The sequence below is a fragment of the Amphiprion ocellaris genome, chromosome 4 (assembly GCF_022539595.1).
Source record: "Amphiprion ocellaris isolate individual 3 ecotype Okinawa chromosome 4, ASM2253959v1, whole genome shotgun sequence".
Classification (NCBI taxonomy): domain Eukaryota; kingdom Metazoa; phylum Chordata; class Actinopteri; family Pomacentridae; genus Amphiprion; species Amphiprion ocellaris.
The window spans coordinates 18263789-18286522 of record NC_072769.1 but is presented as its reverse complement, the minus strand read 5'-3'; the positions used below and the strand labels follow the sequence as shown (position 1 = coordinate 18286522).

At 39.0% G+C, this 22734-nt stretch overlaps 2 protein-coding genes across 7 annotated transcripts; one reads left to right on the top strand and one right to left on the bottom strand.

Moving 5' to 3' along the window:
• The first annotated feature begins 17 nt into the window (after window positions 1-17).
• Window positions 18-15251, top strand: si:dkey-162b23.4 (sodium/hydrogen exchanger 9B2). Of its 6 annotated transcripts, none has more exons than XM_055009745.1 (13): window positions 18-164; window positions 1399-1665; window positions 2830-3031; window positions 4631-4801; window positions 6061-6203; window positions 6835-6962; window positions 8281-8456; window positions 9218-9324; window positions 9677-9826; window positions 11290-11398; window positions 11761-11897; window positions 12047-12272; window positions 12670-15251. In XM_055009745.1, exons 2-13 carry the CDS (start codon window positions 1480-1482, stop codon window positions 12729-12731), a joined length of 1797 nt encoding a protein of 598 aa, XP_054865720.1. In that variant the 5' UTR covers window positions 18-164; window positions 1399-1479; the 3' UTR covers window positions 12732-15251. The 6 variants fall into 6 exon arrangements, with proteins under 6 accessions (XP_054865720.1, XP_023124838.1, XP_054865723.1 ...); XM_023269070.3 differs by having other exon boundaries at window positions 19-164; window positions 12047-12233; XM_055009748.1 differs by having other exon boundaries at window positions 33-159.
• Window positions 15252-15701: 450 nt separating this feature from the next.
• Window positions 15702-20375, bottom strand: cisd2 (CDGSH iron sulfur domain 2). The gene is made up of 3 exons (XM_023269072.3): window positions 20157-20375; window positions 17094-17308; window positions 15702-16863 (listed from the first exon to the last, which is right to left on the bottom strand). The coding sequence occupies exons 1-3, from the start codon at window positions 20257-20259 to the stop codon at window positions 16774-16776; spliced, it is 408 nt and encodes a 135-aa protein (XP_023124840.1). The 5' UTR covers window positions 20260-20375; the 3' UTR covers window positions 15702-16773.
• Window positions 20376-22734: the final 2359 nt, after the last annotated feature.

The window sequence follows — 22734 nt, the reverse complement described above, 5'->3', positions numbered from 1 at the left end:
GACTCTTTCAATTCACCCCAACCAACACACGTGCGTATTTACGCGCTACATACCTCCTTGGCCACCACTAATCCTCCTCATTCCCAGCTAGTGTATCTGCCACAGGACTGTTAGAAACGCCACTGCTGCCTGTATACAAGCGATTGCCACATTTACGATGTGAGGTGAGCTGCTTTTTCCTGCTCTACTGTTATATTTAGCGAGTTCTTTCAGCACTTTTTAGCTAGCTATGGAGTCCACTGAAAGCTGTCGGCAGGACGCACCGCGCCAACTGCTGAAACGACGCCCAATGTCGGACAGGAGCCGCTTCTCTGCGTCGTGTGTGGCTTTACCGCGGTGTAGGAAGCAAAAGTAGCCTTTTTTTATTTACCGAAATAAAACGGCGTTATGTTAAGGCTTGTGTTCGACGCCGCCGTTACTGTAACCGCGACGTTAGCTTAGATTGCTTCAACCGGAGAGCAATAAAACACGTCGTGACACTTCGAATTTTATCCCTAACTTAATGTCGCTTTGTCAAATGACAGGATAATGCGTTATATAGCTACTACGGAAAGGCCACTGTTAGCTATAGCTGTCGATATTGAAATAACGGCTGTCCGATAATGGAATCACGGTGCCGGTTTATCTCTAGGCATGGGATTGAAGCGTCTTGAGCAGCTCCACAGTCATGTGTGGACCCACATGTGTCTGCGAAGCCCCCACAACACACTGAGCACACCGCTAAGACAGCCCAGTCCCATACACTCGTGTTGCTCAGCTGGCTAACCACCCGGCTATCGGTGCCATAGGGCTGTTGCTGTTGGCCGTTGCTAGTTAACTCTAACCTACTTGTATTAGCAACCCCCGCTAACCTACTTGAGCTAACTGCTAGCTTCATGTGCCATATGGTCGCCCCGTAAGCTTTGATTAGTGTGGTCGATTCCCAATTGGATTTACCAAAGTCTGTTGCCATAAGCAACTGTCAAAACACTGTAGTAGTGTTAGCTTAGACTGTATTAGCTACTTGTCAACATTTGTCTACAAAAAGGTTTGAACTTAAGCTTTTGGGTTGACTACAGTGAGTAGTATTTGTTTCAGGTTAGCTACATCCCAGTTGCATTTTAATGCTAATTAATGCTAACGATAAAAAAATTAGCATATTTAGGTAAACACAATAACCTGCACACATTAGTTTTATTGTGTTGCTTAAACCCTGGCAAAGTTTCTCTCACTTTTTCATCCAGCATTGGTCATTTATAAAGCTAAATGAACCGTCTGTTTCAAACATTAGTGGGACAACAGATCTGAGTGAAACCTAGCTTATCGTTTGCCTCCACACCTTCACCAACCCCGCTGATATCTGTTTATTAAGTAACCAATAATTCATTTTCCTCCGCTGATAAAATCTTGTCTGAACAGGCACCTGAGGCCAGAGCTGGACATTACAGAAGCAGAAGTGAAAGAACTGCCCTTCAATGGCCAACTCCACCCCTGGCCTTGATGTACTGTGATCAAGAAGTGAGCGGACCAGAAATACTGCAGCTGACTGCCATGGAGGAAACCCAACTGAAACCTGTTATCACAGAGCCGAGCCCTGCACCCAGTCCGGCCCCTAGTCCAGCACCCAGCCCAATACCCAGCCCACTGCTGGACAGAATCGCTTTGCCTGCTGCAAACCATTTGGAGGTATAGTATTTTACTAAAATGCATGCTTTATACTTAAGCCTTATTACAAATATTGCTTTTTGGTAGAAAAAAGGCTGTGTGTGTACATATGTGTTTGGATAGATAGATAGATAGATAGATAGATAGATAGATAGATAGATAGATAGATAGATAGATAGATAGATAGATACTTTATGAATTCTGAGGGTATTCAGCAGTTTACATACAACAAAAAACAAAAAGACAAAACTGGCAGGTCAGTAACCAGATTAACATTAAAGGTTAATATATACTCTAAAAAAACATGCTCTTTTTTTTATAAACAAAGCACTTCTAATTTAAAATCTGTAGAAATACTAAGTGTATTACAAGTCAGTATACAGTATTTACACATTTCAAGTCACAGTGATTTAAAGGGATTCTTACAGGTAGTAAGAAAACAGTTGTAATAAACTACATGAGGTGCATAGACATTTTAAACATTTACTTGTTCACTAAATTTGAAAATTTAGGTCACATGTAGATGATCAAAACTGATACATGCTTCAGTGATTCATATACTGTTCTCTTGCCTTGTTAAATTAAATTGTTTGACTTATTGTTCAACATTTGCTCCTATAATTCAAATGTAAGAATTACCTAGAAAGCAGCTTGAGACAAAGCCAGAACTTTGAGCTAACATACCAACCAGAGCAATACAAAGACGAGGCTGTTCTGGGAGTTAGAGAGTTCATATCTTCACTATTTTTTGGCAAGAGAACAGTGCATTGTAATCTTCTGGCATGACATGCCAACATGCTGATACGGCACTTGAAGGTCACCTCAGGGACATCCGGCGATTTTCTATTATTTGCTTAAGGGCAGAATTCATATTTGTGCCACTACAATATCTTAGATATCATGAGCTGTGAGGCTGAGCTAATATTTATCGTGGGTGCCCAGCCACTTGTGTAAGTATTGCAATCGGTAGTCATTGTTAATTCAATAAGTACTATTAGAATTTTTACACTAGTCATAATATTTATCCAGAAAGTGACAACATTTGTTTGGTTTAAAAATAAATAATTAAAAGGGAAGAAAAATGTATGTATACCTGCAATGCATTTACAAATGTGTTGTTGGGCAATCTGCCAAAATGCTACATGTGATCACTCTCTTTCCAATGTCCCTTTTCTTTCTTTAAAGCACCTAAATGTGAACCAGATGCAGGTGGTAGTACGGCGCTGCTCAAGTCCAAATGTAACGGAGGAGACGACTTATTTTATCCCTCGCAACCCTGTGGTGGATGCTGGCACCAACACGGACCCACCAGTGGTCTGTTGCCCTTTGCTGCACAGATTCTGCCCATGTCCTCCAAGAGGCCTCTTCGCCTCTCTCATTACCAAAGGTCAGCAAGAGGATTTAATAGTTTGCTTATTGATTTTCTAAGAGGACCATATATTTGATGTCTCTCCCTTTTTTCACACAAGGCTATGAAAAACTGCAAATCATGTGTATCTTGTTCGTCTTTAACTACCTGAGAAATGCAGTCATGTTTAGAAAAATAAGTAGATATAAGCTAGCCATATATACACTACCGGTCAAAAGTTTGACCAACTAGGAACATACCAGATGGTACTGCATGGTGCTGCAGAATGCTATGGTAGATGTTTTGGTTCAGGGTTCCTCTCACTCTGTACAATCACAGACCCTGGATCCAGTAAAACAGCCTCAGACCATCACGCTTCCTCCTCCATGTTTGACAGTTGATGTCACACACTGAGGAACCATCCTTTCTCCTACTCACTGGTGTACGAAAATCCTGTGTGATGAACCAAAGATTTCTAAATTTGATTCTTCAGTCCATTATACCTTGTTCCAGTCTTCAGTAGTCCATTGGTAATGTTTCATGGCCCAGGCAAGCCTCTTTTTCTTATTCTGACCTCTTAGTAATGGCTTTCTTGGTGTAACTCCACCTGTCAAACCTGCAACTCCAAGTCTTTTCACAGTTGAAACTGAGACTTCTTATTACGACCAGTCATAGTAAGAAGTCTACCACTATTAAGTACCACTATGAAGCTGTGCTTGACGCTGTTGTCCTGTGAGCCTCCTATCACCAAGCTGTTGACTCTCAGAAACTTATCTTCTGATTCTGTTGTGGCTTTGGATCTTCCAGATCTCTTCCTGTCAGAGTTTCCTCCAGTTTCTGAGCCTTTTGATGGTGAAGAAAACTGTACTCACTGAAACCTTGACTTTCTTCACAATTTCTCTGTAGGACAGACCTACATTTTAAGTTTTATGATGGTCTGTCTCTTTTCTATTGTCAATTCATTTTTCCTCGCCATTTTTATAGTAACACACTACTTTCTGCAGTACAATACAGTTCAAATAATGCTCTGGAGGGTATGGTACCACGGTGTGTTCCACCACTACTTTTATGCAGACAGAGGGGGCAGTAAGTGATCAAGCAAAGTTGGGACACCTGTAGGGTTTGGTAGCACCAACTTTCAAGGCTTGATCAACCTCCATTGCTGCAGAACAGCTTTAAGTTGGTAACCCATTTCTTGTTCCCTGAAAAAGGCCTTTTGTATAATTCTGAAATGTACATTATTTTTCAGTTTTGGGTAACCTTACCTTTTTTTCACCTCTGGCAGTTCATCACTTACCTATGTACCATTTCAAGCTATTAATTGGACTTGAACTACTTGAATTTCAATAAAAAACTGGATAAATTTTGGCGTTCTAAAAGTTTTGACCGTTATACACTCTACTACTAAAATTTGTGTTTATAATGAAAGAAAATTCAGAGCTTCAGTCCTGCCTGACCTCTGCATATGAATTACTTTATAAGAATTTTAATAAAATGAAAATTAAAAAACCCAGCAACAGTACAGTATTGAGCTCATTACCCCCCATCCTCTTTTGATGCCTGCAAAATCTTGATTGCATGCTATAGTGATATGTGAGGCCTCTGTAATCTAATGCGAGTGTCCTCTGTACTCTCCAGTTCTTTTGGCAGCTGTTCTCTTCGGAGTGGTTTGGTCTGTCACAGAAGATGAATGTCTCCCAGGAGGGAACCTGTTTGGCATTACAATACTCTTCATCTGCGCGCTCATCGGTGGCAAATTGGTGTCTCTCATCCGTCTGCCCAAACTCCCACCATTCCCACCACTTCTCGGTATGGCAGAGGATGAAGTGTTTTTGCTTTACATGCTGCTGTTTGTATGGTAGTTTAGGTATTTGTATAATATATATATAATATTATGTACACAGATTCCTCCACTAAGGTGATACACAAAATGATCATCTGCCAAATTTGCCACTGGTATAAATATGATGAATATGATATAAATATGTACTCTTGTTGTATACAAAGTTTGAAATTAACAAATGATGTAAGGGTCCTTACTTTTGTGTAAAATATTTCTGTTCAGAAAAATGTGACTAAATGAGATAAAGGTGGTGAAAAAGTGGGACATCAGTGTTTCTCTCTATATTTCTTACTGTTTCAATGAATAGTTTCAACTTTTATTTTTCAAAGACTGACATTTGGAAGGTTGTGGTGGTGGTTGTTTGTGTTTTCTTCTATTTTGTGTATTGTTAGCCTCTCCAATTGTGATTCTGTTAATTTGAAAGATGGGTTAAAAGTGTTGGTCCTCCATCATGAAAGGGATCATTTTACATCTCTGATTGATCAACATGTAATGCAATGTGACTAGAGACGTACTTTTATCAGTTTCCTTGATAGAAATCAAGGAAACTGCTAACCACTCCTTATTTGTAAATAACATCAAAAGGTAGATTGAAGTGCAACTTGAAGTTTGTTTCTTTCTGCACGACACTTTCCTGCTTTCATTTTTTGGAAAGTTCTCAAAAGGGCAGCCTTGTTTACTAGTTCAGTGCTTATTTCTGTATTGGAAACATGCTTTTGTCTAGAAGGAGGATTGCTGTGTTGTAAAAAATTAGAGAATTGTGGTAAGTTTGCAGGCTAAAGGTAAAATCATCTGTCTTCAGTCATTACCAGTTTTTAAATTATGTTTTATGAATTCTATCTTTTGTTATACTTTTTAAGCTTTTGCTGTGGTGTAAATCCACAATATTAGTCTTTTTAATTTGTCATCATTTTGTTATTCATTTGTTTATTCCTAATAATGCCATGTAGTAATGTAATATTCTTTGTTATGTAGTCTGTTTTGAACAGAACAACAGTCCAACAGCACATATTGATTGTGGAAACTTTTATTATTTGTGTTAGAACACAATATTCTCAGTCCACACAGAGCCTCAGTGTCAGTTTGAGCACCCTGGGTTAAAAAAAACAAAAGATGAGCTTTATTCTTGTTGTGTAGCTATGTGAGAGACAGCCCTGAAGAATAAACAGTGCTTCATTGTAAAAAGAATCACCTTTCCGTTGTCTCACCCTCTGCTGTGCTGCAGGTATGCTGCTGATGGGTTTCCTGCTGAGGAACATCCCTGTTGTAACAGATGGAGTGTATATCAACTACAAATGGTCTGCGTCACTGAGGAACATTGCTCTGGCTGTGATTCTGGCCAGAGCCGGGCTGGGCTTGGATCCCACGGTACGCTTATACTACTAAAGCTTAGTATGGCACACAGAAATGTTTGTAGAGATAGAATGTTAATGTCCTCACCTCATATACACTACAGTTCAAAAGTTTAGGGTCACTTAGAAATATCCTTATTTTTGAAAGAAAAGCTTTTTTTCATTGAAGATAACGTTAAATGAATCAGAAATACAGTCTGGATATTGTTAATGTGGTAAATGATTATTCTAGCTGGAAATGGCTGATTTTTAATGGAATATCTACATAGAGGTACAGAGGAACATTTCCAGCAACCATCACTCCTGTGTTCTAATGCTACATTGTGTTAGCTAATGGTGTTGAAAGGCTAATTGATGATTAAAAGTCTTGAATCATTCAGCCTAGAACTTCTCTAAAGTATTGCCAAATTCCTCTCTGAGTTGATCAGAAGTGATGTCTTCAATTGTTTGCAGTTTCTGACCTCAGAAAAGTATTACATTTCCAGTGATATGAGGAAAAGCAAGCAATTCAGAGCTTCTTGTGTAAGATGTAACCAGCAAACATGTCTACTAACTGTTGCAGTGCTTGTTAATACTCTGTGCTTCTCTGTACGGAATTTGGATTAATTACTATTAAAGACTCTTGAATGATGTGTTTCCATTGTCAGGCTCTGAGGAAACTAAAATCTGTGTGTATACGTGTGGCAACTGGGCCCTGCCTTATCGAGGCTTGCACCGTAGCTCTGGTCTCTCACTTCCTCATGGGCCTGCCCTGGGTGTGGGGCTTCATCCTTGGGTAAATATGACACTCTTTTTCTGTGCTCAACTCTCTGTTTTTTTACTTAATAACGAGTACCACCATCATATGAATACCAGGAGAGACAGACATTTTTGCTGAGTAACTGATTTCAATTTTCATATCACAACAGGCTGCAATAAAACCAAGGACTGTATGATCCTTGGTTTTGTTACAGCCGATTGAGCAAAAGGTTGTCCTATAATTTCCGCGTTAAATTATATATCTTACATAACAACTACAAAGGTCTATGTTCAGTTTGATGCTATAAATGTAGGTGCTCTGAAAGCTGACCAAAATAATCATGAAAAAATACATTTGCTCCTAGGGAGATGAAAGGAGGCAAGTTACATTAAAACCCTCTATTCAAACATGCATAAAATGCGAACTGATTTTGACCTCTCAGGATCTAATTTTAACAACTAAACTTGGCATTTGGTCGAGACTTGGAACAAAGATTAACACTGTACAAAACATGGAACATGTTCCTGTGAAGGAGAGGACAAAAACACACTGCTGCCAGAGTTAGATCACATTGCAACTTCTTATCCACTCACACAGTTTACTGTTGAATGATGTTTTTTAACTGTTTCAAACTTCAAAATAAGGGCCTTTTAAACGTCTACTTCATCAGCATTCATGGCATCAAGTTGTACATCTACAAGTACGATGCATGACATCAGTAGTTGCAAAGAAATTTGTGGTGTGAGGTTTATGTGCAGACGGCATGTTCTTATCAGTGGATAAAATGGTGGCTGGGAGCCAAAATAGATATTATTCTTTACTGCCTTCAGTACAGTCTTAATCAAATAATGTACACGACCAGCCAAAAGTTTGGACACACCTTCTCATTCAATGCTTTTTATTTATTTGTATTATTTTCTACATTGTAGATTAATACTGAAGATTAACACTTTTTTGATTACAACATAATTCCATATGTATTCTTCTATAGTTTTGATGTCTTCAGTATTAATCAACAATGTATAAAAAAATTTAATAAAATCCATTGAATGAGAAGGTGTGTCCATACTTTTGACTGGTAGTGTATTTTTTATAATTTGAGATTATTCATAGCAGAATTTCAATGGTGAGTTTGTATTTGCTTTAAGTACCCATGATCACAGTATGATTCATGCCATCAAATGTGAGCCCAGAATCTCAGATCAGCTGCAGTATTAAGTGTCTACATGTCTCCCTTTTTATACCTTACTACATATAGTCCAGTGCTATGTAATGTTTTTCAAAGGCATTTTAAATTTGCTGCATCTTTAAAGGAGTTAGAAAATGAATAGCCATTCCCTTCTCCCCTTTGTAGCTTTGTGCTGGGCGCTGTGTCTCCTGCAGTTGTGGTTCCCTCCGTGCTGTTGCTCCAAAAGGATGGATATGGTGTGGAGCAGGGAATCCCGACCCTGCTGATGGCTGCAGGCAGCTTTGATGACATTTTTGCCATCACAGGGTTCACCACATGCGTGGGCATGGCCTTCGCCACAGGTAACCGGTAGATGTGTGTGTTGGCTTGTGTGGAGAAGTGATGATGGAAAATAAGTGCTGAATCAGCGTTCTTTTTTCTTTTCTTTTTTTTTTTTTTTGAAACACAGCACCACCTTATCTACAGGGGAGAGGCAGCCAGTTCAATGTGTCAACACTGAAAAACTATTTAAAAAAAAAAAAAAAAAAAAAACAACTTCTGTTTGTAGTTTGTCAGAAGCTCAGCAGAGGGTATAAGAGAGCAGATTACTCAGAGACTTCGATCCACAGTGTTGCCTCTGTATTACTTTTACAAAGTACATAGAAAAACACAAAATGATTCTACAACAAGACCATACCTGCCTGTTTTCTTTCTGTATATACTCTAATTTGGCACTTTTTTTGGTACGCCTTCATACAGCTATTGCAGTCTCATGCAATATACATCCAAGCTTCATGCAGTTTTAGAGAGGTGGTGATTCGACTACATGATCATTGTAGAGGCTGCATTACATGTATACCGAGGTAGATTTGGAATATTTAGTCAACCTTCATTGATATAAATATGCTGGGCAAAAAAATAAAAGCACTTCTCAGTATAATGCACAACAGTTCAACAGTGGTATAAAACCATAGAATCCACAACCACCATAAAATTGAACTTCCCTAAAAAACTGATGAGCTGAGCTGCTGTATTAGTTATAGAGGCATATACCTCCCGAGTACATTTAGGACATTAAATTTCAGTGCAGTGCTCAGTATATTTGCTCTGTTGATCCTCCTAGGCTCCACTTGGTACAACCTCTTGAGGGGAGGACTGGAGGTGCTTGGAGGGACAGTTGTTGGGATTCTCCTTGGCTTCCTCATCCAATACTTCCCTAGTGTTGACCAGGTAGGCAATCTCCTGCAGCATTACCACGATACAAGCCTGTTTTAAAGTTGTTTAGTCATCCTTACACCGCTTAGCAGCACAGCCTTTGTGTGGAAAAAACTTGGGAACTGCCAGCAAATGCAGCAAATGTATGAAAAATTTCACTTTTTTGACACAACAGCACTTTACAGAAACGTACAATCTCAACTCCAGTAATCCACAAGTAAACAAAATGTGTCTGAGATCACCCACCACTATATATCTAATAATGTCAGCTACTTACCTATCTACCTCATCCTTTAAAATGAGCTTTATGTGTTTTTGAAATTCCATTCTATTGACATTCTCTGTAATTGTTCACTTTGTCTTCTAGAAATACATCGTAATGAAGCGTTCCTTCTTGGTGCTGGGTCTGTCTGTGTTTGCCGTGTTTGGCAGCAGTGTGGCAGGTTTTCCTGGCTCTGGAGGCCTCTGCACCCTGGTGTTGGCATTCCTGGCAGGCTATGGCTGGGGTACAGATAAGGTAATAATATATACACAGTGTATCTGTAGTGTATACAATTTGTCTTTCAGCTCTGTTACTGCCACTATCCAGCCTTAGATACACATTTTGATCAGGTTATTTAGGCATGCTACCCTCTTGGGCTGAAACAATTCCTCGAGTTATTTAAAGAATTTGATTACTGAAATTTCTGGAGGCAAAATTCTTTGAATCGAAGCATCATATAATCCACTAAATACAAGACCCCAGGTCACTAACTGGTTGACCGCGGTCCAAGTCTGGACCCAGACTTCATCCTATACGGACCTGGACCTATAATCAATAAATTATAAGGGGATTTTAAATTTGACGGGATGCTTCTATTTTAACCGGCGCAGCTTTTCTAGCGTTTATGGCATTTAGCAGATCAGAGGACTGAACTACGAAGGCAGTTTAAGATAATGAGACTTCCTTTTTGTAAGTCGGCTCAACAAAAACTAAGACCTCAGTCAGAGTTAACAGGTATGAAGGTGGTTTTCAACTTTCTTTGCTAACTCAGACTTTCTGATTCAAACTCGTCACACAAACAGAACGTTTAATGCATCATTTGACTAATTTTCCACACAAAACGAACCGATGGTGTTCAGCTGCTTCAGCCAACAGGTTGTTTTAATGGAGAACAATGAGGAACATAAAAATTTATGACAGTAAAAAGCTGCTACTGGAAACTATGTAAGACAGGAATGCTGGTAGAAAACTGTTAACCGTGCATTAATGTATTAATTTTACTGATCAATGCAGCTGATTATTTCTAACAGACAACTGCACAATAAAACCATCAAACTACAGATATTCAAACATGATACTGTATTGAAGTGCATGTAGGTCTGACACTGTCTCATAATGAAGGAAATCACTTTAATTTGTGGCCATATCAAAGTGAAGCTAATGTTACTGATTGAATTTTCTCTGTAATAAATACTGATAAACTGATCAGTTTTCTTATTTGTGTTCTATCAGCTGCAGTATCAGCAGAGTAAGCAGACCAGACATAAAAACATATTTATGTGATTTCTGCGTCACCAACTAAATACATGTGGGGTTCCCATGGCTTTGAGTTTTAGTTGACTACTCCTGTACTATACTATATATGTACAATACACCTGTACTGTACTATATATGTACAATACTCCTGTACTATACTATATATGTACAATACACCTGTACTATACTATATATGTACAATACACCACAGATGTCAGCCTATGTTCCGTCAGGACGGTTATTTCTGTTGCACAGTGTGGTCACTTTGGCTTTTGATCCTGTAACGCGCATGCCAAATGCGGAATCTAATTACTCTATTAATCGCCAGAACACTCGATGACTAAAATAAATCGATGGCTGCAGCCCTACTACCCACCATCTTACTAGGTTGTACAGTGATTAAATGTCTACACCACTTCATCTCAGGCAAATATAGTGAACATTTTCTGTTCTGTCTTAAGGTACGTGTGGAGGAAGTGGTGGGGTGGGCGTGGGACGTGTTTGAGCCTCTACTCTTCGGACTGATAGGAGCCGAGATTCGAGTCTCTGAGTTGGAGGGAAACACTGTTGGTGAGACATTCGCACACAGCCTTCAAAATAACACACAGTGAGATTGCTGTTATTGCTGTGAAAAACACAAATGTGTGTATGGATGTAATTATATTTGCATAGCCAAAACAGAGGCCACATGAGAGATGTACCACTCTATTTTATCCTGGAAAAACCTCTGTCTGTCAGCACTCCTATATTTTACTATGACAGTTCTTTTTCATGCCAGAACACGCGGCCTGAAAAGTAACACATTTGTCTTGTGTAAATTGAAGCAAATTTGCACAAAATTATTGTTTTGCTGTCACTATGCTGTATAAAATTGTCTCAGTACCAGCACGGAGTCAAATACCTATATGACTTTTGTCTATATGTCTGTCTAGGTCTGGGTATAGCCTCTCTGCTCATTGCTCTGCTGGTTAGAGTGCTGTTCACCTTTGTCTGTGTATTGTGTGCGGGCTTTAACATGAAGGAGAAAGTGTTTATAGCCCTAGCATGGATGCCCAAAGCCACAGTGCAGGTATGTGAAAATATGTAGCTGGTAAGTTCCTCTGTCTGGAGATATGTCTACAGTTGTTTTCCCTTGTGCAAATTTGAATTTAAAGTATATTCATTTAGTTTTCAAGTGTTCCCTCAGACAAAGATTGCTTTTGTCCTTGTTTCCACCAGGCAGCTATAGGCTCCACAGCTCTGGACATGGCCAGAGGAAAGGAAGGCCAGCAGGAGCTGCAGAAGTACGGCATGGACGTGCTGACTGTGGCTGTGCTCTCCATCCTCCTCACAGCCCCTGTAGGAGCTGTTATCATAGGGCTCAGTGGACCTTACCTGCTGCAGAAACCCAAGAACTCAGCCTGTGGTGAGCGAGTCAAACCCAATTTATCAGCTTTTTTCTTAGGTAGGTAAAGTCCTACATTCAAAAATTCAACTCAGCTCAACAACCCTGCCTAACCTCGCTTCGTAGTCATGTGTGAGTAGTGAACATCTTTTCCTTGCAATGCTTTTCCCTACTTTAAATTTGTGATAGCTTTGTCCACACAGAGGAGGATTTGCATAGCTGTAGGTCACTTCTGTTTGCCCTTTCATTCATCGGCTTTCTTACTTTTGCATTCACACAACAGTGACATTGTTGCTGACACACTGTAGAAACTGTAGAATAAAATGCAAGTCATGCTTGTGCAACTGATTTTCTCTGCTTTTTTTTTGTAACTAGAGCATCTAAATATCATGTGGAAAGTTTTCGTGGAAGCCCTTCTCATTACTTTTTCTCTGTGTCTCTCCTTCCTCTTTCCTAGGCACTGCAGCAGGAGGCGAAGATGACAATGGAACTCCTGTCACCTATGAAAGTACGCTCTGACATCACTGTCCAGTGAGAGAGGACATTTAAAGAGACTCCTCACACCTCAGATGTTTGAGTTTTCTTTAGCCACCGAGTGTCTCTCTTTGTCTCTCTGTTGGTCGGCTCCTGATGTTTGGCATCCCGCTGCAACACATGAATCACATTGTATTTATAGCCTCTGGTGGTTTCCAGGCCTCACGCTGCAAACAAATGACCCCTATTCCCCTGTCTGCTGTGTCATGCTGAGTGAACACTGTACATGTGGCAGTTTTGTTTCTGCTTTCAAATGCAGAGTTATTCAAATATAATAGTGTGGAGCTTACAAATGTTTTACCTCTTTGTAAAAGTGGAAACTGTCCCAGCCCGTCATGTTCGCTGAATCCAGTATTTGTGCTTTTTTATGATTAGATTTCTGTTAACTATTTGCTGTACTTGAACTTGAAAAGGCAATGCTGTATTTTATTACAAACTATTTTCTTTGGGTGGCTACACTCCCCTCCAACAGTTTTGGAACAGGGTCAGTTCCTTTATTTTTGCTGTAGAGTAATAATATTTGGGTTTGACATTAAAGTGAATAAAGCTTAATATTTAGTTGCAGATCCTTTGCTTGCAAAAAGGGGATCAAGCCTGTGACCCACTGAGATCACCAAACCTTTGCATTCTTGTTTTGCGATGCCTCTTTCAGTTGTTGTGTGTTTCTGGGGGGTTACTCCCTTCAGTTTCCTATTTAGCAGATAGAATGCAGCTCTATAGCGTTGAAGTCTGGAGATTGACTTGGCCGGTCTAAAACCTTCCACTTCTTGCCCCTGATGAACTCCTTTATTGTTCTGGCAGTGTGTTTAGGGTCATTCTCTTGCTGCATGATGGAGGATCTCCCGATCAGTTGGGTTGCATCTTTCTTTAAATTGGCAGACAAAATGTTTCTGTAGACTTCTGAGTCTATGTTACTGCTGTCATCATGTGTTCCATCATCAGTGAAGATTAATGAGGCCGTCCCAGAAGAAGCCATGAAAGCCCAAGCCATGACATCACTTCCACTGTGTTTCACAGATGACCTTTTATGTTTGGGATCATGAGCAGATCCTTTTGTTCTCCAAACTTTAGCCTTTCCATTGCTTTGGTAAAAGTTCATCTTTGTCTCATTAGTCCATAAAACTTTGTCCCAGAATTTTTGAGGCTCATTTCTATACTATTTGGCAAATTCCAGCCTGGCCTTCCTATTCTTGTTGCTAATCAGTGGTTTGCATCTTCTGGCGTATAATCTGTACTTTTGTAAATGAAGTCTTCTGTGAACAGTAGATTGTGATACCTTCACTCCTGCCCTCTGGAGGTTGGTGCTGATGTCACTAACTGTTGTTTTAGGGGCTTTCTTTACAGCTCTCATAATGTTTCTGTTGTCAACTGCTGCTGTTTTCATTGGTCTACCTGTTCGATGTCTGTCACTTGGTACACCAGTGGTTTCTTTCTTCTTCAGGACATTCTAAATGGTTGTACTGGTGATGACCAATGTTTGTGCAATGGCTCTGATTGATTTTCCATCTTTTCTCAGCTTCACAATTGCTGGTTTTTAACTCATAGACAGCTCTCTGGTTTTCTTGTTGGTTACACCTCTAAAAGGTGCTATCTTCAAAGTTGTGTATCAGATCCAGATGTAAATACCTGGAATTCAAAGCTGGAATGTTGATCTCTTGTCTAATATTCATCGTTTGATGTCAAACCAAATGTTTTCAGTCAACAGCAAAACACTTGCAATACTTTTGGAGGGGTGTATGTAATTGTACTGATAGTAGCAATACTCGATTATAATTGCACTACACAATAGACATGAATTCAAGTGTTTAGATTTTCTCCACTCAGTGCATTTTAGCGCTTTATGTTTGTGTTTTTTTGCGTATGTTTTTTTCACATATATTAGCTTTATGTCTTGGTGGTGAGAAATGTTTTCGTAGTTTTCATGACTCAGGATTCAATCTGAACACTCTATAATGCTTTACTTGGGTTCATACACAATGCTGCTTAAAATCCTATCAACTACTATGTGCACTATGTCCGCTTTCAATGTCATGAGTTCTCAACAATCATCTTGTCCATATTCCAAACATTGCTAAAAACCCAAACTTTTATATTTGTGAGCAAAAGTATTTTTCTTGATTGTTACTTTAGATTTCTTTTTTATTGACAGAAGTATGCAGTGTAACTTAAAATGTTTTTGATTTGTTTGAATTTATATCACCTAATTTAAAAGGTTTTGCACTAGCAACTATTTATGATGAATATAAAGAATTAAGCATTTGTTTTTACCAAATATTCTTTAAATAAATGATAAAAACACATCAAGAATTTCCATCTCTTTGGCATAGCTGTGGTGGTAGCAAATTATTATGCAGCACATCTTCATACACTTAACTAAGTTTACTATCTTTCTTCTTTATGATAGGTTTGCTGTTATGTCATGCTAGCAGTTTAACTCTACAAAGAACAATGTTGTTCTGTCAGACCGCTTGGTCCAGAATTAAATATCTCAACCACTGTTTGAAATTTGCTCATCCATGGTGTCAAGAGGAAGAATTTTGCTGGCCAAAGTAATCCAGTGATAGATAGTTTAGCACACAATCTTTTATGACCGATTATAACTTATATTGATCCACTGCCTTTATTTCCAGCCCCACCATGAAGATCACATTTGTAATCAAGACTTAAATGTCTTACCAGTGGTTGGATGGATTGCCATTAACTTTGCACTAAAATGTGGTACAGCCAGTTATGTCCACCTGAATTGTGATAACCTTAGTGATCCTGTGTTTGCACTGACAAAAAGATGGTGAACACGGCAAACAGATCTGGTAAACATTACCATGCTAAAATTAAAATAAGATTCCCAAAGTGCAGTTTCAGAGTCACATGCAACCAGAGTTGTGTTCCTGTTGCTGCAATAACGACTCTTAATGCTAGTTTTACTTGACAAAATAGAGAAGCAGACAATTACAATGTGATGCACCTTAGTGATTTATTTACACCTGTTTTAACTCAAAGTTACATGATGTGTTCCCCAACAATAATGGTGGAAGAAGCTCCAGATGAGATAAACTTGACTTCCTTTTACGCTAACTATGAATAGATTCAAGGCAGTATCTTACAAAGGGTCATCAACACAGTTATTCATACTCATGAAAATACAGATCTGATACAAGCCATTTATGTTTACAATATTGCTGATGAGTTACAAAGGAAATTGTCCAGTAAGAAGTCAGCCATATACAGTGGTTATGACAATACAAAAGTAAAAATGAGACGGAACAAAATTCTTGAGTTGCAGAAGTATTCAAACCTCATTAGGCTACAGAGGTTAAAACTGCATAAAACTGGAAATTACTCAACAGTGCAGTGGTAAAAAATGTTGGTAGGCAACCCAATTGAATACAAAATGGAACATTCAAATGCTTAAAAGCCATGAACAAAACAAAAAGTAGCCTCCCGTGCTCACAATAACTTATAATATTTCACATCCTTAAAGTGAGGATACTATGTTAATATTTGGCAAACAGACTTACCTAAAGCAGGAGAAAGAAAAATAACAAAGGCCGCAATTTCATAAACAAAGAAAATGAAGACATACAGCACAAAATTATAATTATTACATGTGGAACTAGTATTAGGCATTTCATTTAAACAGCTACGTAAAAAAGAAAGAAAGAAAACGTCTCCCCTGATGGGTTCAGATCTTTGAAAGTCATCATAAAGTCACTGCAATTGTGTTTCAAGTCTTCCCCTAAAAGTGGTCCCAGTAGCTTGTGATTGAGTCCAGGTTGACTAGAACTGATTTTACACTCATAAAAAGGCTGCTTGGTTGACCAGCAAAAGTGAACAATGAAAAAGCAGTCATGGAAAAAAAAAAAAAGGAAAATCACCTTAACTGCACAAAACCAGTGAAGAGCCTATAATACAACTTTTAAACACTAGCGCAGTGGAATTTTTTGCATTTTTGGTAGTTATGAAACCAAGACTAGACCAAGACAACAAATTACAGACAGATTAGAAGAAAACTCCCACCAGTGGCTGATTATAGTATCTTCTTTTTGAGTATTAGTGGTCCCACGTTGTCTCCAGTTAGCTCATTGTGCTTTAAGTGTGACTTATCGCAGACAGGAAACTAAAACAGGAAACAGCTTAATTTTAGTTGGTCAGCAATGCAGAAACACCAAACAGTGCCTTCTCCAGAAGTTAATAGCATACACAAATTCATGAATGATCTTTTTTAATATATTTAATATTTCAACTATATTTTGCAGTCTTTTTGAGAAACAACAATAACTACGCCAGAGGCCATTCTGAGTGCATTTCACACAGTGGTGAGGATCAGAAAATAACTAGTCTACTTACAGTTTTGGAGCGCCAGCAGCGACAGTAACACACGTTCGTGCTGTTCAGGTCCTCGATGTCTATCTCATTGACCACTTTTGGGTTCTCTTTCTGGATCTTCAGGTTGATCAGGCAGTCTCTCTGTTTCTTTTTCTTCGGCAGAAACGGGCGAATGGTCAGATAGCCCAGCAAAGCCAGGATACCCAGGAGAGGCAGCAACCGAAGCCATTCAGACACTACAGATAAACACATGAAGACAAGAACACACTTATGACATGTTGAATTGGAATGTGAGCTCCAAAAAAGAGTCTTCAGAACTGGTAGAACTTTTGTTTGTTGCACTGACCCCACAGGGGGTAGGGCTTCATGTATACTTTGGGAAATCTGACACTCAATCTAGAGAAAAAAAAAAAAGATTACCATTAAGTGTAATTCAATGCCAAACACTGATTGGTTCCAGCTTTTGATATGTGGTACTGTGCAATTCTTGTGTAAATGTAAATTGATATTTAGGTTAGAAAAAAAAACCCTAATTATTAATTAAGGAAAAGATGATTTATTCACACTAAAAAGTTATACGAATCATTTCAGTTCACAAGTTTATATCAAGTTAAGAAAACAATCTCCAATTCCATCTTTTCACTTCAGTTTTACTTAAATCCATCACTGTGCCAACTAGTACATGGAGACATTTAATGTTTTTGGTGGGAACAAACATGTTTGAGTGGACTACTCAAAGACAGTATATGTGAGAAACATTGCTCCCAGTATAAGCACCATATTTACATCCCTACTGCCTGCTAGACATGATCTGACAGAAAATATCTTCAAATAGCGCTGTGTCCTTGTCAGTTTGGTGTAAACTGTTCATTTTTCCCCACGATGGTAGATCTTATGAAGGGAAAGTGTATACATTAGGCAGTTAGGTTTGATATATGCGTCATCTCTTTGCATACTAAACATGTCACAGATTTACATTGAAAAATGCGAACCCTGTTTCTGTTTCTCACCCTACTCCAGTGCACTGACTGGTAGGAAGCTCCCTGATGACTGGTCTGATCTGCATTTCTACTCTATCATTACACTGCTGTCACCTCACACCAACAGCTAACAGGGGTAATGCCACACGGAGGCCTGAAAAGTACTTTGGGAAAACCCACTGCACATCCACCATATACGGTGAAAACAGACAAGCGAGGATTAACCACAGTTGTGTAATTTAACTATTAGCAATGAGTTAGACCCCAGCTTCTGGAACTTCTATTAATACCCTCATGGCAGCTAAAAGGATTTTGATGCCTAATGGGACATTTCTAATCCTTAATCCTTTTAATGAATTATATTCAGTTGCTGAAGAACAAAGATCGTCTTCCCATGTTGGAGAACTTTAACGTTACGTCCTCCAATCTGCACTGACTACATTCCAGATTTTTGTCAGTGAGCACAACTCATAAATACATTTTAACTTCAAAGAACATCAGGCAACATTCAACTGGATGAGCACAAACCTTTATCACTGCATACTTTGACTTTCCACGGCTATTTTTAGGATCAATTTGGCACTTTCCGATAATCTGTGTTGGCCGGCAGGTCAAGTTAAAGTGGCGCATCCATTTTAAGATGAACTTTCACTTAGTCTTCTAAACCACTGCTGTACTTTGTTCACTTTCCTTTATTCAAACCATGCACCATTACTCATCTAGAAGTTGTGAAGACATTTTTGTTTTGGTTTTTATTTTAGTGACAACCAAATATGATTAAATATTTATTAATAAATCAGCCTTTGTGCTCTAAATTTAACAGGCTGAACAGATTCTACATGTGAAAAGAGGCTGCCACTTCCTCATTGCCTTGCAGGTGTGCTCCCAGAAGATGTTACATATTTGCTTGAGAGATTAAAAGAATCCTTACCGGGGTTAAAAACTAGCCATTGAAGGCCCAAGGAGACACTATTATTTGACTTAAACAACTGAGGACTGTTTCTTTTACATGTGGTGGAATGAATAGGTTAATAATGGAAACATTTTATTGGAAAAGATGTGAGTAGTAATATATATGGTAGATATACAGTAAAAGTTAAGGATGTTTAGTACTTGTTAAAGTTGAACCCTTAGGCAGTATTAAAACGCCTTTAATTAATACATTATCTGTCTCACAATGTTATGAGTGATGGACTCAATCAAATAATCAGTTCACTGGCAGAAAAAAAAATCTACTATAAATTAATCAATCAACTCTAATCAACTAACCTTTTATTTTTTGAGAATAAATGCCAAAAATGTCATTATTTCAGCTTTTCTGACACAAGGATTTCCTGCTTTTCGCTGTCACAAGTGTCAATAAACTGAATATCTTCGGTGAGACAATGTTTGACAAAACAACTACTTGGGAAACTAATCGGCAGATTAACCAACAATGAAGATGACTATTAATCACACCTATTGTCCAGTTAGTGTCATCTCTGCCTTCAACACTGCAGATCAAGTCTTGCAGTGCAGTGTTTGCAAAGTTTACAGAGATATTGCTCCAAAAGTGTGGCATGTAGCAACATTGTGCAGGGATCACTGTGAGACAGTCATGACACAAGGCCCTTGTGTTTAGAGCCTGCATGCACTATCCGGTCTCTAACTATGATCCCTGAGCATCACTTGGTGGTTAGTTACACGTGGTGCTGCAGGAAAACATGTAGAGCATCGCATTTCCAACAGCTGGGATTAACAGGGGATCGCTTACACAGGACAGGACAGGCTGCACTTCATAGTTAATATTACATCCGTCCTATTATTAAAACACAAAGGCAAGCTAGCAGTAGAAAGTGTTGCTTCTTAATACTTTAAGGTCATTACTGAGCCGTTGCTAAACAGAAGCACCAAGTAAAACGACGACAAAGTTTATTGTTTTTGTCTATCAAGCAGCACTTAACAACCAGACACTGGTTTAGTAGGACAGTCACTCACTGCACAGCTTCAACAAAGTTTTCACTCTGAGGCTAGCTAAAGTAAAGAGCTCAGTGGCGAGAAGTGTCCTAGAAGAGTTCACAAGTCATCCTCCCAGGACAGTCAGAACACAGCTGCTGCTAATTACCTGTTAACCGTGCAAACCCGCCGATTGTCTCCGGAAGCGGAAGCCTCTTGAGGTAGGCTGGAAGCTGGATTTTTATTATCTTTGAAATAGTCTCTAAAACCATCTTGAACCGCTCAGTGGTGCAGGTTTTTTTTTGTGTGTGTGTTTGACTTGGATAGTTCCTGGGCTTCGTTTATGTCATTGCGTTCACTTTTGAGCGCAGCCTGCCGCCGGTGCGTAAACGCCTCCCGCGCAGCTTGAACACCAACGAAGAAGAGCGTAGACGTTTCCGTGAATACACGCAACGGCGACATGTGACGGCGGCGTCTGACCAATCAGCGTCGGAGGAGTTGGTGCCTCCTGATTGGACGGCTTGAATTTAGCGTGAGAAGGTGGTTTCTGCCGTTTCAGGTGCTCCTCGTAAAATGTGGCTGTTTAAAGACGTAAATAACATTTTAAGCAGCAGCATGATAATTAAAGTGTCTACATTTTAACAGAAAGAGATCGTGACACTAAGGGTTGATAAAATAAATATGGGCTCATGTTTATGTTTTAATAAAGTTTATTGACAAAAAGAGACACATAGACTACTTTATGTGTGACATTTTAATCTACAGCCGTCTTAAATACCTCCCATCGTCTCAAGTCACTTGTGTGTTTTAATCAATGCAGCATATTATCAGCAGTGGTTTCACAACAGTTTTTCTTTTAAAATTCTTCTGACAGCATCTGTAATTACAAAATTTTGAAGGGTACTCAAAGGCAACACAATTGTTGCTCAACCTGTTTGGCCTTTTAGTGTAAATTTTAACTAACTCATCCCTTTCTAAACTATCCAGTATCCACAGATCTGCAAATGCAATCAGTTAATCAGTCATGCAGTCAGCATATATACTAAATATTTAATGTTATTTAAAACTTTATTTGAAATACTTTACTTCACAGCATCACTTGTCCAATGTAACATGCCATCATCTTCAACTTCAACTTAAGCTTTATTGTCATTCAGCATTCAGCAATGTCCGTAGTACACAGTTAAACGAAATGACGTTTCTGACATCAATTCACAGTGCAGAAATAAGAGTAATGCTATAAAAAAATAAGAATTACTATAAGGGAAATAAATATAAGATAAATTTAAAAAGACTAAACTAAATTTAAAAAAACCACAAGCATACATCAGACACAATCACACTTGTTATTGGGGTGATAATGGGTGAGATTAATGAGTTTGGAGGTGATCAGTGTGTGTGCAAGTGTACATGTGTTGTAGCAGCAGGGTGTTCAACACTCTGCCTGTGGGAAGAAGCTGCTGCAGAACCTTGATGTGCAGGTTCTGATGCTGCACAGTCTCTTTCCTGATGGCAACAAACAGTCCATGTGAGGGGTGGGAGGGGTCCTTCAAGATGGAGGTGGCCTCGCGTATGCTGTGTTCCTTGTAGATGTCCTGGAGAGCTGGGAGGGAGGCACCGATGATCCTCTCCACTGTCTTGACCAAACGATGCAGCGATGACGAAAACAGCTAGCCAGGACTCTTTCCACAGTGGCCCTGTAGAAGGTGGTCAGGATGGGAGCTGGAAGGCTGGCTCTCTTAAGTCTCCTCAGGAAGTGCAGGCATTGTTGTGCTTTCTTCACTGTGGAGTTGGTGTGGAGAGACCAGCTGAGGTCATCTATGATGTGCACCCCCAGGAATTTGGTGCTCTTGACCCTCTCTACTGTGGAGCCGTTGATGTTAAGTGAACAGTGGTTAGCCAGTGGCCTCCTGAAGTCGACCACCAGCTCTTCAGTTTTGTCCGCATTCAGAGTCAGGTTGTTGTTGCTGCACCATCCTACCATCCGTTCCACCCCTGCTCTGTAGGTCGTCTCGTCATTGTTGCTGATGTAGCAGCAACCAAAGTTTATGCAAAAAGAAAGACAGGATAAAGATTTCAAAGGAATCAATTTGTAAAATAAAGTAAAATAAATACAAAATGAGAGAAGACAAGACAAAACATACCATTTGCAAGTAGAATAAAACAACAATATATTATGATCAGACAAGTGCAGTGTATATTGAGTGGTATTACCCAACCTAATAAACATTTTTGATGACTGTTACACCAAGAATGCCCCACAGACAAAGAGTTTATGAGCATAAAATGACTTCAGGTTATCTTCGTCAAGTTTCACCATTATTTTAATTACACATTGAGACATAAAATTCCTGTATTTAAGAAGTCGGGCTTCATTTACCATATGGCCATAGTTTGCAATAATGCAACTATGCAATAATACGAATGCATCTTTGCTGTTAATTAAATGGGATCCCCAAAGCAAATTACAGGAAAAACTATCCACCCTCCCAGAACAGGGAGAAACAATACATGGATGCAGAGGACGAGCCAGTTTAGAAAACCAGTCAAATACATGAAACAATTGAGAATTTGAGAGATAGCGTGCTGCTAAAAAAAAATCTTAGATTAGATATCGACATCTAAATGTGTTTCATTGTGTAGAAGGAAGCTCCAAAACAACTATTTAGTGTCATTTTTGTTCTTTTCAAAATTACTCCTTCCAAGCTCAAGAAAACATTCAATAAACCCTCGCTTTTTTTTTTTTT

Excerpts from the sequence above, each read along its gene's own strand:
- si:dkey-162b23.4 (XM_055009745.1), top strand. The coding sequence starts at position 1,480 with ATGTACTGTGATCAAGAAGTGAGCGGACCAGAAATACTGCAGCTGACT. Across the intron at positions 11,898-12,046 it reads TGCCCAAAGCCACAGTGCAG|GCAGCTATAGGCTCCACAGC; the intron begins GTATGTGAAAAT and ends TGTTTCCACCAG. Across the intron at positions 12,273-12,669 it reads TTTATCAGCTTTTTTCTTAG|GCACTGCAGCAGGAGGCGAA; the intron begins GTAGGTAAAGTC and ends CCTCTTTCCTAG.
- cisd2 (XM_023269072.3), bottom strand. The coding sequence starts at position 20,259 with ATGGTTTTAGAGACTATTTCAAAGATAATAAAAATCCAGCTTCCAGCC. Across the intron at positions 17,309-20,156 it reads CGGGTTTGCACGGTTAACAG|TGTCTGAATGGCTTCGGTTG; the intron begins GTAATTAGCAGC and ends GTTTATCTGTAG. Across the intron at positions 16,864-17,093 it reads GCTGCTGGCGCTCCAAAACT|TTTCCTGTCTGCGATAAGTC; the intron begins GTAAGTAGACTA and ends TTCCTGTTTTAG.